The following is a 16,501-nucleotide window of genomic DNA, read 5'->3' on the forward strand; positions in this document are numbered from 1 at the left end:
AGCAGTAATGAAAAATGATTGTCCCATCCATTATATTAGCCACCGTACTATCCAGATCCCTGTGGACACTACATGACTTGATATTATGCCCATGATTTTGTTTCAAAATGAAATGAAAATGTGAAAAATCAAATTTTCCTAGCCATAAAAAAAAAGATCTCAACAATTACCTATTCACCACAAAATGAATCCTTCTGAACCGAAATCCTTACTAGTCAAGTGTTCTAAAGTTGATGTGAATTACCTTAATACGAGGGTCATCCGGAAAGTAGTACCCGTTCGTGAAATAAAGACACAAAAGTAAATATTAACAAACATAAAAAATTTTATTTGAAAGAGGATACTTTAAACTACTTCTCAACATAATCTCCAAGCAAATTAAGGCATTTGTCATAACGTGTGACAAGTTTCTGTATTCCTGCTGCATAGTCCTTCGCCGCCAGCTCATTGAGATACGCGAGGGACCCATCTTGCACAAATTTTTGCATAATGCAGATGGTGTTTAACAATTTCATGAACAATTGTTCGAGAAACATTGGGAAAATGCTCACAGATGTCATCAATTGTGACGCGCCGATCGTTCCTCACGAATTCGTCAACTGAGCTCACCAGTTGGTCTGTAATGACAGACGGTCTCCCCGAACGCTCATCGTCGTGTGTGTTCCCCCTCCCCATGTTGAAGTTGCGACACCACCGCCGAACAGGCGACTCGTCCATTACATTGTCTCCATACACCTCCTTTAATTGGCGATGAATATCACATGGGCGAACGTTTCTTGCATTGAGGAATTTAATCACTGCCCTCACTTCACAACTGGCGGCGTTCTCAATTTTTTTAAACATTGTAAACAATCACAGAAACAACACAGGCAATGCTAGCGTCACGCAACTTGGCTCAGAGAAGGCAGACAAGCCACTGAAGCTATCTGACCTCGTCCAGCGGCTACTCGCGTCGTCAGCACTTCATGCGGCACGAACGGGTACTACCTTCCGGATGACCCTCGTAACTACAATTAATAAAATAATTATTCATTATTTATATTTTTTACCAGGGTTTATGACCCATAAATCCTCATTAACTGAGCTCTTCCCATTTCATCTGTGAGAATATTAACAAAAATGGATGAGAAAGAAAAATTTAAGTTCATCCCTGACTATACCCTGCCATCCCAATTTTTCATCTGCTTGCCTTCAAATCTGATTCAACTAGTGGACTCAAATACGATTCCTATTCCTCCAATCCACCCTTATGTTCTACTTAATGTTGTAAACTTTGTCATCTTGAATGGTAAAGTGCTTGCAAAAAACATTATGCTTATTTGATATCATATGTATTACAGCTAGTTTTTTCAACAAAACAATTTTCTAACCTTATATGTTTTAGAAATTGAATCCAAGTCCATTTTCTCAATACCATTGCAACCATTTGCATTATATTTATATAACAGATACCTCTGTACTCTGGAAAATACTTATGGCTTCCTAAATCCTTAAATAGCATAGAACCAAAAGTGATATTTAAGAATTACCTCCTGCAAAAGTCCCAAAAGAATATTAAAGTGAAAGAGTATTAATTTGGTCAACTCTCCCTTTTTTAAAGCTGTGTATTAGTAACCCAAGGTTAGTCAGTTGTAGGAATACTGGTTGTGATGTGAATGGCTTTGAGATATACCTAGTTACCATCTCATTATTTCCACAGGAATTCACTGACAAATATCATACAGAGAGGCAAGCCCAAGCTACTAAATTGTCACAGTCGGTGACCAATGCTCTCAGTGCAGGAGGGAGAGGAGCATTGCTCAGGTCATCCAGCATACAGGAGGAACTTACTGCAGCAACATAGTATGCTGTTGAAATTGGAGTAAGCTGAGAGAGGGGGATATTCAGCAGGCTGATGAACATAGTGGAAAAAGAAAACTTCTGCAAGACATGGCAAAAAAAAGCATTACGTGTTTTGGAGTTTGGTTGCTATGAATGGGGATGTTGACCATGGTGACTCCATGCAAGATACCTGTCCATAATCGGGCAATTGTGATAATGATAGCATCTCAGTGGGAGATCAATGGTGGGTAAATAATGGTCTTTGTGATAAACAATGCCCATGTCTCATGAGCTGCTTATTATTAAGTGCTTTTTCTTACCAAAAAAAAATGGTGCTTGTGCTGTATAGTCATCATTTGGAGTGGGAGAGGAAGGAGATGGCATTACTGGAATTGTACCTCACTAAGTTACATTTATCAAATACCTACCCCTTTTGTAAATACATACCTTTCCTCCTTTTTTTTCTTCATGATACTCAAATACCTATGTTTCGATAAAATGTTTGTAACACTTTCTCATTACTGTCCGTTCATATCTGCCATTCATTGAAATCCAAGTATGTACTCATTCAAATTGTGATAATCCCTATAGCAAAAAATTTATTTTGACAATTTTCTTGGATACAAAATGTAATATTTTAAAATTACGAGAAGAAAAATGTGAAAATTTCAATTAGGAGACTGTACAAAATTGTATCATCCTACAGAAGAACTGTGTAAAATATCAAAGGAGATTATTGTTTAATGTGAGATTTAAATATATAATGTGCCAAATGATTTACCTCACATAATTACTATATCTTATATTTTCATATTAATTACAGGATGTCCAACTCACTTTACACATAAAAACAGATATCCGTACCTGATAAGTATATGGTAACATGCCAAAAAAAAAAGGCCAAAATCAACATTATTACTTAAAGCTGTACATTAATGACACATGTTGCTGTAGAATTTTTATGAGAATATATCTTGTTGTTGTTTAATTTAATTTCATTTGAATCCCCACAAGTAATTGCCAAAGTGATGTCCAAGTTCACCTCGGGTGAATTATTACCTCATTTTTTCCACCTCTTGAATGGAAAGGAAAATGCAAATTTTGAGCCTTGAAAACTAATATTAATTGACATTATGCTTGGAAAGTAAACTCTCAATATGATTAAAGAGTCCAAATATCCTGGAGAATACTCCATAGACTGACATTAAACTTACAAATAGATATTTCCTTGAACCTAAGATTCTATTTGATGCCCAGAAAAATGTGTGTAATACTTCTGCAGAGGACATAAACTTCAAATGTTTGCAAAGGCCACATAGTAGTGCAGGCACATAATTGCAATGAATGCCCTCCTCCAGTTGCAGTTATAGGCACCTCAAGTTATTGAACTTCTTCTTTGCAAATATGCCTTGTTATATCTGTTGCTTTTGACAGATGCCTTTAGTTTTCAGGGATGGACTAAATTTAAGGTGACTCAGGGGTACGACCTTATTTAACTTCATCTATTGCAATATTGGTGGTTAGGCAACACATTTTTTGAACAAAACCGCATCACTACAACTTTGAAGTGGAGCTGAGCATTGAACTTGGCTGTAACAAAAGGTGCAGGACTCGGGTACTTTGCAAGTGGCCATCATGGTACTAGGAGCTGATTACATGCTGATGATTGTTCACAAAGGGTCAGTGCATGGGCAACAAATGAGTACCCATAGCAGTATAGACATAAATAGGGTTCCAAGAGAATTCACACAGAGCTCATACTATGGTTAACTGATTCAAAACCATGAAACTGCGATTTGCAGTGAAGCTTAACCTTGGTCAGCCTAGATGTTCACTCTTGCCATAGTGAATCCCTTTGCCATAATGGTCGAAAGGGGGCTACAAAAAGATACTGCAAGTACTGGATGGAAATTGAATTTGCGATATTAGTCTGCTGGTTCGATGGTATATCTGTTCATTATGGACCACAGAAGCATTCAGTGAAGTCAAGAAGTATGGCTCTTGTGTTTAAATAGCACATATCAGAAGTAGGCATGGGCTGCAACATCCGAATCCACAAGTCACTATTCTCCCATTTCTTTTATGCAATGGGATTCAAAGGAGATTGATGCATTCATGACAAAAGGTGAAGGGTAATTCTGAATATATTACATAAATGCAAAAAATAGGGCATTTGTATTTATATTCTTGTGCTAGTGAACTTAATCTCATGTAATTTTGTACAGGAGCCCCTTGCTATTCATTACATGACTTAAAACTAGAATGGCTCAAAGAGTCCTCATTTGATTTTGCATACAGTCAAATCTCATTACTATGCCACCTGTCGGGACCGAGCAAGAGGGTAATCGAGATGGTGCGGGGGCTAACGTACTGGCTTCCCACCCAGAGGGCCCGGGATCAAATCACGGTGGTGTTGAATATTTTTCAGAGGTATCTCAATCCTTATTGAGGTGGAGGATCCTTACTTTGTGGAGGGCACTGGAGTGAGTACGTCGTCCGTCGAATGGGACGTTAAGCTGCAGACCCCGTGGCGCCTTTCATTAAGAGTAGGCTAATGCCAACGCCGGGTTTCTCTCCACCCTTCATCCTTTCCTGTCCATCCCCTATGACACAAATGACCTCAGCTGTCAGTCGCCTCCCCTAAATACTACTACTACTACCGAGCAAGAGTGGCATAGTAACGAGGGTTTGTAAAAACGTCTTTTTTTCTCAAGTATCCCATCAGTCCAAAGCTCTCAAGAATCATCGGCTGGCATATCTTACACTTGCATCACATCAGGCTTCCTGCTTCTCTGTTGCATGAACTTCCGGACGGTGCTACAAGTGCGCTGGACTTCCTCGAACGGAACGATTTCCTCCTCGACAGTAATCTCATCATCTTTGCTTTTCATCGGCTCTGCACTGCACAGCATCTCCTCCGAAAACTCCTCCAGCATGAAAGACCCACCAGCCGTGAGGTGCTCATCGGCTTCAAGAAAGTCAGACTGCTCGATCTCCCCGTTCTTGTGCATCTTCTCCTTGACAGGCAGAGCTTCCCAGATCTCGAGCAGCTCCGCATCCTGTCCTCAGTTTGGATCTCTTTGATGAACTTCGCGAAACAATTCCTGATTGTCGACTAGCCAACCTGCTCCCAAGCACGCAGGGAGACGTATGGAGCATCGAGCAACGTGAACTTGAGCTCCTTTCCATAGTCCATGGCCTCAAGCTGGCAGCATAGCAGGAGCTTCTTATAGTGGCACTTGAGGTCCTCTATGATTCCTTGATCCATTGGTTGCAAATTGGCTGTCTTTTTGGTTGGGAAGAATACCAGTTTAATGTTGCTCAGCTGGAGCTCGGGAGGGTGGCCAGAGAAGTTATCGAGACAGACCAGCACCCTGTGTCCCTGCCGGCCGAGTCGTCCATCCCACGTGCGCAACATCTCCTCGAAAAGCTCCGCATAAAAGTGGCATAGTAGCAAGAACAGGGGGTGGCATAGTAAATTTATTTTGTATTTAATTTTGTAGGGACCGAGCAAAAGTGGCTTAATAGCAAGGTGGCATAGTAACGAGATTTGACTGTATTTTAAAATTTAGATACCTGGGTAGGTTTTTGCTGAAAGAGAAAATTATTTTGAAAATTTATCATCTAAGATTAAATTATAATCATCTGAAAATATTCACTAAGTTTCATCTTCAGCAACCATAGGGACACATCCATTCTAAGAGCACTCTCAGGTTCACCAGTATTGTTTGAAATTGGAATGTTCCATAAGAATAATTGATGCATGGAATCTTTCCTTAACTATTTCTCTCAGGGACCAGTTCATAGGTGCTGAGAAACACCTGGAGTTCTTCCCCTAGGATTCCTGACCTGGATTATGGTACCGAAGTATCACTACCAAGTTTTCTTGCCCCATGAAACAATCAATTTTACATTTCAGATGGTTTGCACCATTATAACAAAAATAATATTCATTAATATTTCATCCATAGATGAAAAGCAACCTTCAAGATTCTTCCCATCCTCCCCAACCAAGGATGTTGTCCTACTTGATTACACACTTACCAAAATGAGAAAATTATTGATATTATAGATATTTTTGAGAGGTTGGTATGATGCATTACAAAGGTATTTATGAATTATACTTTCAGAACATTCTAATAGCAATCGTAAATCTACTTTTAAACATTATATGGACATGTTTTCTTAGACAATTTTGATTTGAATAATTTTACGATTTGTAAATTCACTTGCAGCTCTGAGAAATGGGCTTGAGTAGGTGGTGCTGGCCCATTCAGTCTACATACTATGTACATATTTGGTTATATAAGAATTCGTAAATTCACTTGCAGCTCTGAGAAATGGGCTTGAGTAGGTGGTGCTGGCCCATTCAGTCTACATACTATGTACATATTTGGTTATATAAGAATTTTCAATTACATACCTTATTAAGAGAGGCATGGCTGACAAAGAAGATAAGGCGGTATTCACGGATACGAAATGAATTCTGTCCCTGGTGGGAGTGTGTACCTTCATGATCACTCTTGAGAGATAGGTCACTCCATTAACATGGCTGCACATCCCTATGGAATCCTTCAGCTAACTTTAACTCCAGAAATGAAAAATGTAGGTAGCTATCTACCAAAGTGTTCTAATAACATGAATGGAAGGCAACTGGACATATTCTCTTGATCCATTGACAGGGCCTCAATTGAGTTTAGGTCTGATGCCTGATAAAATGATTCAATGAATTTGGAAATACTTGCTTTTTTTGTCTCTTAGTGGCAAGAATTTTACGGTTTCAGCTTAGTGTAATATGACCCCAAATGATGGGGAATGCCTGAAAAAAAATAATCAACCAAGCATGTGCAGCACTTTGGACTTGTAAATGAGCCTTCCATGAAGGCTAGACTATGAGGCATGATACAATGTAGTACACAGGAGTATCCAGGACTTGTCTCACTTAAACAATCCAACCCATGGCTCTGAAAACTCTCCTGAACATCCAACCTCCTCATCTACCACATGCACATCCTCTTTACATCAAGTAAAAAGAATATACTTCTAGTTTTCTTACTAACAGGCCAGTGAAATGGGAAGAGAATACTCTTTGGGTCTAAGTGGACTGAGTTCAGCAAGGACCATGTTCAAGGGTGAATGTGATCACATGGTAGAAAGCGATGGGGGAGGGAAAAATAATTTAAATTTGCAAGGGTGGTAGTATGGTGTCAAATGACAGTAAGGTAGAAAATAATTTTGACAAAAATTAGGTTTAACATCTCTCTTTACTGAATGAAAAACACAATGTATTTTTCCACTTTTCTTTATTTTGGTAATACTAGTTTCAAAGCTCCAAAGTGTTGAAAATAGTTGCACCAAAATAAAGAACAGTGGAAAAATACATTAAGTTCTTCATTTAATGAACATGATCTTCCACAAAGTTGAGCCAGAAACCATTGAGTACTCAAAACTGTACCTATAATATGGACCATTTTCTAGGGGTAAGGTATAGTAAATAGAAAATCTATTTAAAATATATTCATAGTCACTTTAAATCACTTCTATGCCATTACCTTCATATTTATACCTTACTTCTACACCTGGAGTCCTTTCAATTTGAAACTTGAATCTAAATGTGGGTATAAATGGCTTCCCGCTATGGAAGATGGGCTGTGCAGGGAATATTTTAACCTAACTTTCTCGAAGATTTCTCCTTGACTAACTTTTTGTCCATCATTGTATCAGCATGGATGTCTTAGTTTGAATAGCAATAATGGTTTTTTTTGGTGAAACTAAGGAAATTGAGAATAAAAATAAAATGCACCAAACCTATATCTTGGATAGAGATAGGCTTGCAAAAAAGGAAACATTTTTCACAATTAAAGCTGTTTCCACCTTGCACCTTGAGGAAAAAGAGCATTTTAGTGCTATTCCACAGGGCAGTTTCACCAGAAATTTTTGTCTAAACTGGGAAGCCATACATTAAATGTTTAGAAATCAAACAAAACTTGGTGATCTAGGTTTAAACTCCAGTCAAGGAATGATTTTGTCCAACAAAATCTCTGACATTTAATTAGCATGATGTTGGTCCCATAATTATTTGATGAATGTGGGTCGTGGTAGTCCAGGGGTAGGGCATTAGACTACTGACCGGAGGGCCCAGGTTCAATTACCGGGCAAGCCTCTCTGGGCACCTGCAGCTACACCCAAGCTATGTTTTTTCAGGTACCAGATGTTCCTGGGAAACCATAACTGGCACAGGAAGGAACTGGTCCCCCTACCCTGATATGTGAATTTTACATGCTGCCAGGCTTGGTACTCGGTGAACTCTACCATCACCTACCTAACTGACCTCAGAGTTGACAACTGTTTATGGTTTTTTTTATTTGAGGAATACAGGTAATAGTCACAAAGGAAGGCAATTTAATTCCTAGAAATTAACATTTTATTACAGTTAACTATTACAGAACCAGGAAACAACAAGGCATATATTCACAGAATATAAAAATAGTCAATCTTGTCAGGAACAAGTTAATGATGAATTTCAAGCCTCAAAAACAAGGTCACATGAAGATTAAAATTATTTAATACGAAAATATTTGTTTATAACTCACTTTTCTGATCAAAATAAAAGCATAAAAGAGAACTAATATCGATGAGATCTACAATATTCATTTAAGGTTTCTACCTTCAAAATATGGGGACTTAAAGTCACTATCTATTTCTTCAAAATCATCCTCGTGAATTTCCAATTCTTTTATCCTATGAGCATTATTAGCTAATGTATCATAATCATCAAAATCTTCTTCTTCATCATCCAATGAATTTTCTTGAGACAGCAAAATTTCTTTGCCGGGTTCATAATTCTTAGGCGTTTTAAGAACTTTAGATTGCAAAGCTTTTCGTTTAGCAAAGAATTTTCTCAATTCTGAATTCTGCACAATTATTTCAGTTCCATTTTCTGAAAAAAGTCAATTATCCTTTTATATATTTAAAACAATAATTATCAATCAATCTAGCCTTCTAAAACAGTAAATTATTGTAGCAATACTATTAAAAATTTACACAACGTAGATCGAAACATTAACATAATAATTTTTGGAAAAATGGGATGTCACAACCAAAATGCTAAATAAGATTGTTCAATATTCCATTGTGATTAGTCGAGATATCAATTATGAAATAGGACTTATGCCAACTTATAACCCTCTTCAAGTGCTGTAGTAGATAAAATGGCAACATCAACCTGTTCACTACAGAATAATGAAACAAAATCAGATTATAACCCATCACATGATAGGATAATACATGTAAAATACTGGCTATGAGTGATGGGCAGGTTTGCCCTAGAAAAACTGAAAGAATATGATATCAAAATACTTACAATCTCCAGAAAATACACAGGTAAATTCATAAGAATGATGTAATAACAATCAGCTGATGTTTTATGAGATGTTTAACACTTATAAACATGCACCATACATTCCAGGATCAGTGCTTAAGACTCATCGAATACTTGACAAAGAAATTTAAAATCCACAACTGTTCACAAAATCTGGCATTTTCAACTAGAAAAACTTTGGTTCTGGGCTAAGGACTACTAATTTTGATGCCTGATGAGTTACTTAATACTTTCTTCCAGACTATAGATCTTAAATATTTTACCACATGGGTAAAATATTTAAGAAAATTCCACCCAAAAGAAAATTCTTCCCTACACTTTTATATTCTTACCTTTCACTGAATCTTCAGCTTTTAGACTAGTCAGGCTTGTTTCTTCATCTGAATTCAATTCTACATTCTCGGAATTAATAGCCGCTGGTATTCTATGAGGAGCCTTTGCCTTTTTCATTGAAAGCTGTATCTGAGATATTAACAATGAATATAAAAATTAGACCAATTGTATGAGGACTAAGCAAATACGAAATATTTAGCTGACCGACACTCAATCCAATGAATTCAAGTAAAATGCAGGATATGCCACATTATGAACTTTAATGGAGTCACCCAATGATGTGCATACCAATTTCAGATTTCAATGCAAAAATGATTTGCCTTAAACCTAGTAAGCACTCAGCCAAACCACTTTTCCGGAAATCAAAGAGTTGAATTCTGGTCAGGTGAATGATTTTTCATTTGCCTTATTATTACCATTACATTTCACTTTAGTTGATAAAATTTTCAATTTTTTTGTTGAAAATAACAGAAAGCAGATTAAATATTTTAAAACAATTCCATTCAAGCCACAAAATGGTTATCTTTACACGATGCAAAAAATCTGATTCAAAAATAATTATCTGTTAGAAAGTTCTCTGAAATATGAAACAACATTAGCTAAATCACAATTAAAATTATTGCTATCATCAGCAAAATACTGGTTAAGGTAGGGTTTTGAGCTAAGCTAACAAACTGTACATTAATAATTTCCTTCCCTCTTCTAACAAACCATAACCTAACATCCTAAATTACAATAAACCCCTCATCATCTCTGAGTACTTCCATCCTCTCTTAATTCCGTTCAACACCCTTATCCTATTCCTGCCCCTTACTCACTTGCCTAACATTCTACCCTCTATCACAGTCTTCAACATCGCATTGCCAATCAAAACATATTGAATACATCTTTCCTGGCTCCTTTGGATATCCCCCAACAATCCCCTCTCCTCCCCCACCCAACCTAGCACTTTCTCATTTGTTTTCCTTTCCATCCTCTTCACTTTTTCCATCCTTCTCCGCACCCACATTTCCAAAGTCTCCAATCTACGAGGGTCATCCGGAAAGTAGTACCCGTTCATGCCGCATGAAGTGCTGACGACGCGAGTAGCCGCTGGACGAGGTCAGATAGCTTCAGTGGCTTGTCTGCCTTCTCTGAGCCAAGTTGCGTGACGCTAGCATTGCCTGTGTTGTTTCTGTGATTGTTTACAATGTTTAAAAAAATTGAGAACGCCGCCAGTTGTGAAGTGAGGGCAGTGATTAAATTCCTCAATGCAAGAAACGTTCGCCCATGTGATATTCATCGCCAATTAAAGGAGGTGTATGGAGACAATGTAATGGACGAGTCGTCTGTTCGGCGGTGGTGTCGCAACTTCAACATGGGGAGGGGGAACACACACGACGATGAGCGTTCGGGGAGACCGTCTGTCATTACAGACCAACTGGTGAGCTCAGTTGACGAATTCGTGAGGAACGATCGGCGCGTCACAATTGATGACATCTGTGAGCATTTTCCCAATGTTTCTCGAACAATTGTTCATGAAATTGTTAAACACCATCTGCATTATGCAAAAATTTGTGCAAGATGGGTCCCTCGCGTATCTCAATGAGCTGGCGGCGAAGGACTATGCAGCAGGAATACAGAAACTTGTCACACGTTACGACAAATGCCTTAATTTGCTTGGAGATTATGTTGAGAAGTAGTTTAAAGTATCCTCTTTCAAATAAAATTTTTTATGTTTGTTAATATTTACTTTTGTCTTTTTATTTCACGAACGGGTACTACTTTCCGGATGACCCTCGTATGTCAATCATCCCGCTTCAATGTGCATGTTCCCATGCCGTACATAACTACACTCCATATCAAGGTTTTGACGAGCCTTTTCTTTACATCCTTGTTCAAAAGCTCCAGTCATCAACTCCCTCCTCGTTGTAGAAGTTTCTTTGGCTAATGCAACACTCCTCTTTGTGTCTATACTACTTTAACCATTCCGATCCAGCAGAATAAGTGGATTTAGGGTACATTGAGTGGCCATGAAGTGCAGAACAATATATATATATATATAACCATGAAGGGAGTATGTTTGGTGAGTGAGGAAAAGATTAGGCATATCAAGTGAAATGGAGGGAAATATACAGTAAGAATCAACAAGATGCTTATTGTAATTTAGGATGTTGCAGTATTTAGTGCCAAATTAAGCTAGACTTTGAAGTGTAGCAATACTTGGTCCCGCTGTATATCAAAAACCTGCCTTCACTTGTAAACCACTGCTCATAATAATAATTTACAGTTCCGTATTCTGGTGTTTCAGAAAATAGGATATGCATACATTGGAGACTAATGAAATGTTGGCTAAAGAGGGGAATGGAGGAAATGGGAGTAGTAAAAAAAGATATCAACGAAATGTTTGATATGACATGGCAGAAAGTAGTCCAGGAAAATTAGAAAAAGAAAGAAAAAGCTGAATGAATAAAATATTGAGCAGCAGTAATGGGTTGCTGTGATAAATCTGTGAAAACGGAGAAATTAAAGAAAAAGAGAGCAGAAATTTCAGATAGCAAAATGAGTAGAATTTATTAGAAGCAGAAAGAGGAAATACTGCATAGGAAATCTTGTTAATATTATATAGACGTGCTTTAGAAGTCTATATCTTTTTTAGGTCAATTATTTTACTCAGGTTTTCACAATGTAAAAACTTAACCTTAAATGGTATATTACCCGTGATATTAATAATAATGACTCCCACTTTTATCTACATATTTCTGTATTTGTAATGCACTACCCCTCATAATTCAGACCCAATTAATGCCATAATAGCTGAATCCTATAGTTCCTGGATACCTCCATATTTGTTATTGTTCATAAAAAATAATGTATCATACATTTTAGTAAATGACCAAAGAAGCTTTCCTTATTAAAAGAGTTTGTCATCACCTTAAAAGAGTTTGTCATCACCTGATGATGCCGCAAGTGGTGAAAAATTACAAACTCTTTTAATATGGGCATCAAACAATTCCACGAAATGAAGCTTGAAAGTGTAAAGAAGCTTCCTTCTGTTTTCTATGGGTTAGCTATGAGCACTGTGTTATTAGGGACTAAAATAAGAAAAATTCAAAGATGGACTCCATTTAGCCAAGAAGAGAACCCAGCAAAGGCAATCTGTACTACAAATGATGGGAATGAATTTAGTAATTGCCCAAGTTTACTTACCAAAATGTATGATTAGTAATAGATACTATGACCAATTAACAACATACCTTTTGCATTATGCCATCATGGTCAATTCCAAGGGCATCTGACTGCATTGAAGGCACAGGCATATCTGGATAATCACCATTCAGGCTGAGTATTTTTTCCTAAAAATGTTAACATTATCATTCAACTAAATATGATTCGTTTTTACGTACTATTTTGTGATTTAAATAGCCAGAGCTAATCCATCCATACCTCTAGGTGTTGTGGTAACTTTGTTGAGAGTGTTAAATTTGATAGTAAATAATATGATGGATCAGTTGGCACAAAATCATCACCAAAATCAGAGACAGCTAATAGTGCATCCACCTCTGCAACTTTATTCAGCGATTTATCTGGATCATAAAGAGAGAGCCATATTAAGTGCATCACAGAAAACTCATAACTAACTTTAAATTCAATCTACCAGTAAATATATTAGGCAGCAGCAAGAAACAAGTTACATTTTTCAATAATTTTAAAAAATAAGATATAAGTATTAATGTTATACTTTATTAATCTAATGATTATAAATGAGTAAAAGATTATACTTGAGTAAGACAGGTCAAGAATGCACAGTGCAGCATATGCACTACTAAAATACAGGGCAAGAAAACAGTAAACATCGAAGTTCAAACTAAATATATCATATAATCATTAAGAAGTCCATTTAGACTGTACTGATTATTTGAGAGCGGAAACAATTTCAAATGGCTTTAAAAGGCACAAAATCATGGTGGCCACAATTTATCAAGAAATTCCCCAAGTTTCACAGCAAATATTTTCAGTTTACCGAGCTATTCCATGTTCCCAAAAAGTCTACAGTTAGCATTCTATTAGCCAGCTGTTAATTCATTATTGGTTAAAAGTATGTCAGACAAGACAAATTAGTTGCTGGTCTCATATTGGTATCAGGTGTGCATGATATCAAGCGAATATACTGCATATTAGCAGAAAGAATATTGAGTAGGTGAATCATTTTATTCATAAATTCTCTTGTAATCAAAATTTATTGCAAATTGACCTGATCTTAGATGAACATTGATTTTTGGGGAAAAGAAAGCAGTTTTTTCAAAATCATTCTGAGAACATTTTTAGATGAAGTGTGAACCACTGCCTAAATTTGTATGATCTCCATGAAATGTCTCTCAATTGAGGGTAAAGTAGGGTAGTAGCAACAGCTGGATATTAGCATAACTCAAACAAATCCCAAAATGACATGCAGGGAACTTTCCTAAATTAAATGGTTCAAGCACCAACTTTTCTAGAACACCAGCCATATTCCCTCAGTTTTACAGGTTATCTGACACCATGAAAAAGATATGGTGTTTTTATTACATATTTAGAGATATGATTGCACATTATTATCCCCACATGAAAACACTCCTCATTACCTAATAATGATAAGTAAAAAAATATGAATGCCCATTTTTTCTGTCCACAACAATAATCATGAATAAGTTTGTGATCTAAGGAGTGAAATGATCTCTCATGCACATAAACAGGGAGAGAACAGGGAAGCTTTACATCCAACATGATTTTAAAGAGTATTTATCAGATTTCCTCCACGCGACTAGAGCCATAAGTCATATTACCCTTATATGTTTAATGAAAACCCTTTGAAAGGCTGAGAATGATCCTCAGAAAATCACAGCGTACGGGTAACTACAAATTTCTGCACATATTGTTTTTAACACATACCAAACAAAATTCTACCAAAGGGCTGACTATAGCTTTGGTGTGGTGGAAGAGCTTTGTATGTTCTATCTTCTAGCAACTCCTTGAACTGTGTTAGGGAAAATAATGATAATTACTCCTAGTTTGACCACTCGTGCCAAATAGGTCACAGGGAAGAACACAGACAAAAGGTCCAATCAGTTTTCCCATCGAGGCAGCTTCATCTGACCCCAGTGCCATGGCGATTTAAGTGATGTTTGAAGTTAAAAACACTACTACGGAAGGAACATCTCTTATTTAACCCAATAAATTAAGATAGACACAATTGTGAATCCTACAAACCTATGGCACTAGCCCACAGGGGCAAGTGCTGCAATGGTGAAGGCAAGGTGGTGAAAGGAGCAATAGTACCCCAAAAACAATGCACCAGAGCTAGAAATGACTACCAGCACTCTAATTACTTGGAGCTAAATACTCATTGCCATTTAAAATTTCATCACATACAAATTCGAGAACTCATAAGATCCAGATCAAAGCTCAACCCACTGCATATCATACGGGGGACCACTCGGATCTCGATATTCACAAAGATATCAAATAAGTCAGTCTACTACTGTGGTAGGCACCATAAATTCATTTGATCAAAATGCATTTCCGTAGCCATAACTACATGTAATTAGTTCGAAATTTTGAAGAACATGGTGAACGTAATATCAGGTGTTTGGATTATCAAATCAACTTTATGGCAACACAGAACCCGAATGAAAGCACATTGGTGGATAAAATTCCACAATAAAGCTTCAAATTCAAGTTAAAATTCACTTTCCATAATACTGACCTTTTATAAAACGAATGACGGGGACATTTCCAATAAGTCTGAGTTGCGTTAGTTCGTGCCTCAATCTCCCTGCGTAATCTGGCAAAACACCTTCAAATTTGTCGTCGGTTACAGTCCCTTTCGCCACCCAGTACACACTCAAAACTGAAAAATCTGCGGATATCTTCACCTATATGAAATTTATGCGGAAATAATAAAAAAATATGTAACTGACTAGAAACGGATTCAATTGCTTAATACAAGCAAAATTTGCGATATTACCTTAGAAATTTCGAGACCTTCAAGGGATTCACCTGGCGTTAGCTCTCCGGCTGTCAGGAGATCACTTATATACTTCATGAAAAGTTTGTTTAAAACAGATACTCGACGAGAATTTCTTTCTCCTCTCTTCGGCTGAATGATATGCGGCAAGGAAGTAGCCGACACCTCCTTCGCCGGATACCACGATCTAATACGAATACATAAGTTAACGCATTGTATATTCTGGTCCAGTATTCATTTATTTTTCAGAGTTAACTATTACATAAACTCATACTCCATATTGATACACAGCAAGTACAATTTAACCTTTTTTTCGAGGAACCGCCGATAAATTTATTCATGATACGGGCTTGTCTTCCCGCACTTTTACTACAGGCGAGGCCGCTCGTTGAAAAGTAACGATATACTAAAGTTAACTTATACATAACCCTAAATAAATGTGTAATGTGTTTCAATGCAAGATACCAGATCACCTTACAAGTAAATTGACGATAATAATATATCACGTCTTCCCTTGATTGGTTTTACCCCTGACAAGTAACATCTCCCTATGATCATAGATAGATTGCCCCAAACCTTTAAACAAACATAACCCTGAACGGGTTATTCATAGTTGCTGAACCACAACTTGCAAAACCAAACATTACTAACTTCACCAAAATCCCCACCACGCTGATAGTGATTACACAGGGCTGCCAAGAAACAATGCTCAATACAAAGGCAATACAGTTCTGGCAATAAAATTTTCAATTCTTTTTGCACGAATTAGGTTGGCATCATTAATTAGCGCAGGAGAACTTTACCTAGCGAGGCTATGAGTTGTATGTACAACATGTTTTTCACAACAGAAATAATGACTTGTTGTTATTCAATGTGGTAGCATTGGTCATGTTGCTGCTCGCTGTAACCGGCCGCGCCCGCCCCCGTCCCCCACCCGCGGCAGCCCGCGCTGTCTGCGCATTAGTACCAGCTACTACCAT

The 16,501-nt window shown here is 37.3% G+C and overlaps 3 protein-coding genes across 9 annotated transcripts in view; 1 reads left to right on the forward strand and 2 right to left on the reverse strand.

Annotated features, from left to right (window-relative positions):
* Window positions 1–2,809, forward strand: part of Obsc (Obscurin) — a 237,976-nt gene extending 235,167 nt beyond the window's left edge. For all 5 annotated transcript variants that reach the window (XM_071587781.1, XM_071587782.1, XM_071587779.1 and 2 more), the window contains one exon: window positions 1,700–2,809. In XM_071587781.1, the coding sequence (XP_071443882.1) occupies window positions 1,700–1,843 (144 nt within the window). In that variant the 3' untranslated portion in view covers window positions 1,844–2,809. The remainder of the gene's footprint in view (window positions 1–1,699) is intronic.
* Window positions 2,810–4,580: 1,771 nt separating this feature from the next.
* LOC139690433 (tigger transposable element-derived protein 2-like) lies at window positions 4,581–5,239 on the reverse strand. The gene is made up of 2 exons (XM_071587884.1): window positions 4,946–5,239; window positions 4,581–4,880 (listed from the first exon to the last, which is right to left on the reverse strand). The coding sequence occupies exons 1-2, from the start codon at window positions 5,237–5,239 to the stop codon at window positions 4,581–4,583; spliced, it is 594 nt and encodes a 197-aa protein (XP_071443985.1).
* A 3,012-nt stretch (window positions 5,240–8,251) lies between these two features.
* Window positions 8,252–16,411, reverse strand: LOC139690373 (putative ribosome-binding factor A, mitochondrial). 3 transcript variants are annotated; one of them, XM_071587802.1, is made up of 7 exons: window positions 16,000–16,411; window positions 15,522–15,708; window positions 15,261–15,429; window positions 12,962–13,101; window positions 12,772–12,870; window positions 9,535–9,664; window positions 8,252–8,761 (listed from the first exon to the last, which is right to left on the reverse strand). In XM_071587802.1, the coding sequence occupies exons 1-7, from the start codon at window positions 16,077–16,079 to the stop codon at window positions 8,472–8,474; spliced, it is 1,095 nt and encodes a 364-aa protein (XP_071443903.1). In that variant the 5' UTR covers window positions 16,080–16,411; the 3' UTR covers window positions 8,252–8,471. The 3 variants fall into 3 exon arrangements, with proteins under 3 accessions (XP_071443903.1, XP_071443904.1, XP_071443902.1); XM_071587803.1 differs by having other exon boundaries at window positions 8,253–8,761; window positions 16,098–16,411; XM_071587801.1 differs by having other exon boundaries at window positions 8,253–8,761; window positions 15,828–16,411.
* Between the last annotated feature and the right edge of the window lie 90 nt (window positions 16,412–16,501).

Source organism: Hetaerina americana, unplaced genomic scaffold (assembly GCF_022747635.1).
Source record: "Hetaerina americana unplaced genomic scaffold, ioHetAmer1.1.p SCAF_3, whole genome shotgun sequence".
In the NCBI taxonomy this organism is placed as follows: Eukaryota; Metazoa; Arthropoda; class Insecta; order Odonata; family Calopterygidae; genus Hetaerina; species Hetaerina americana.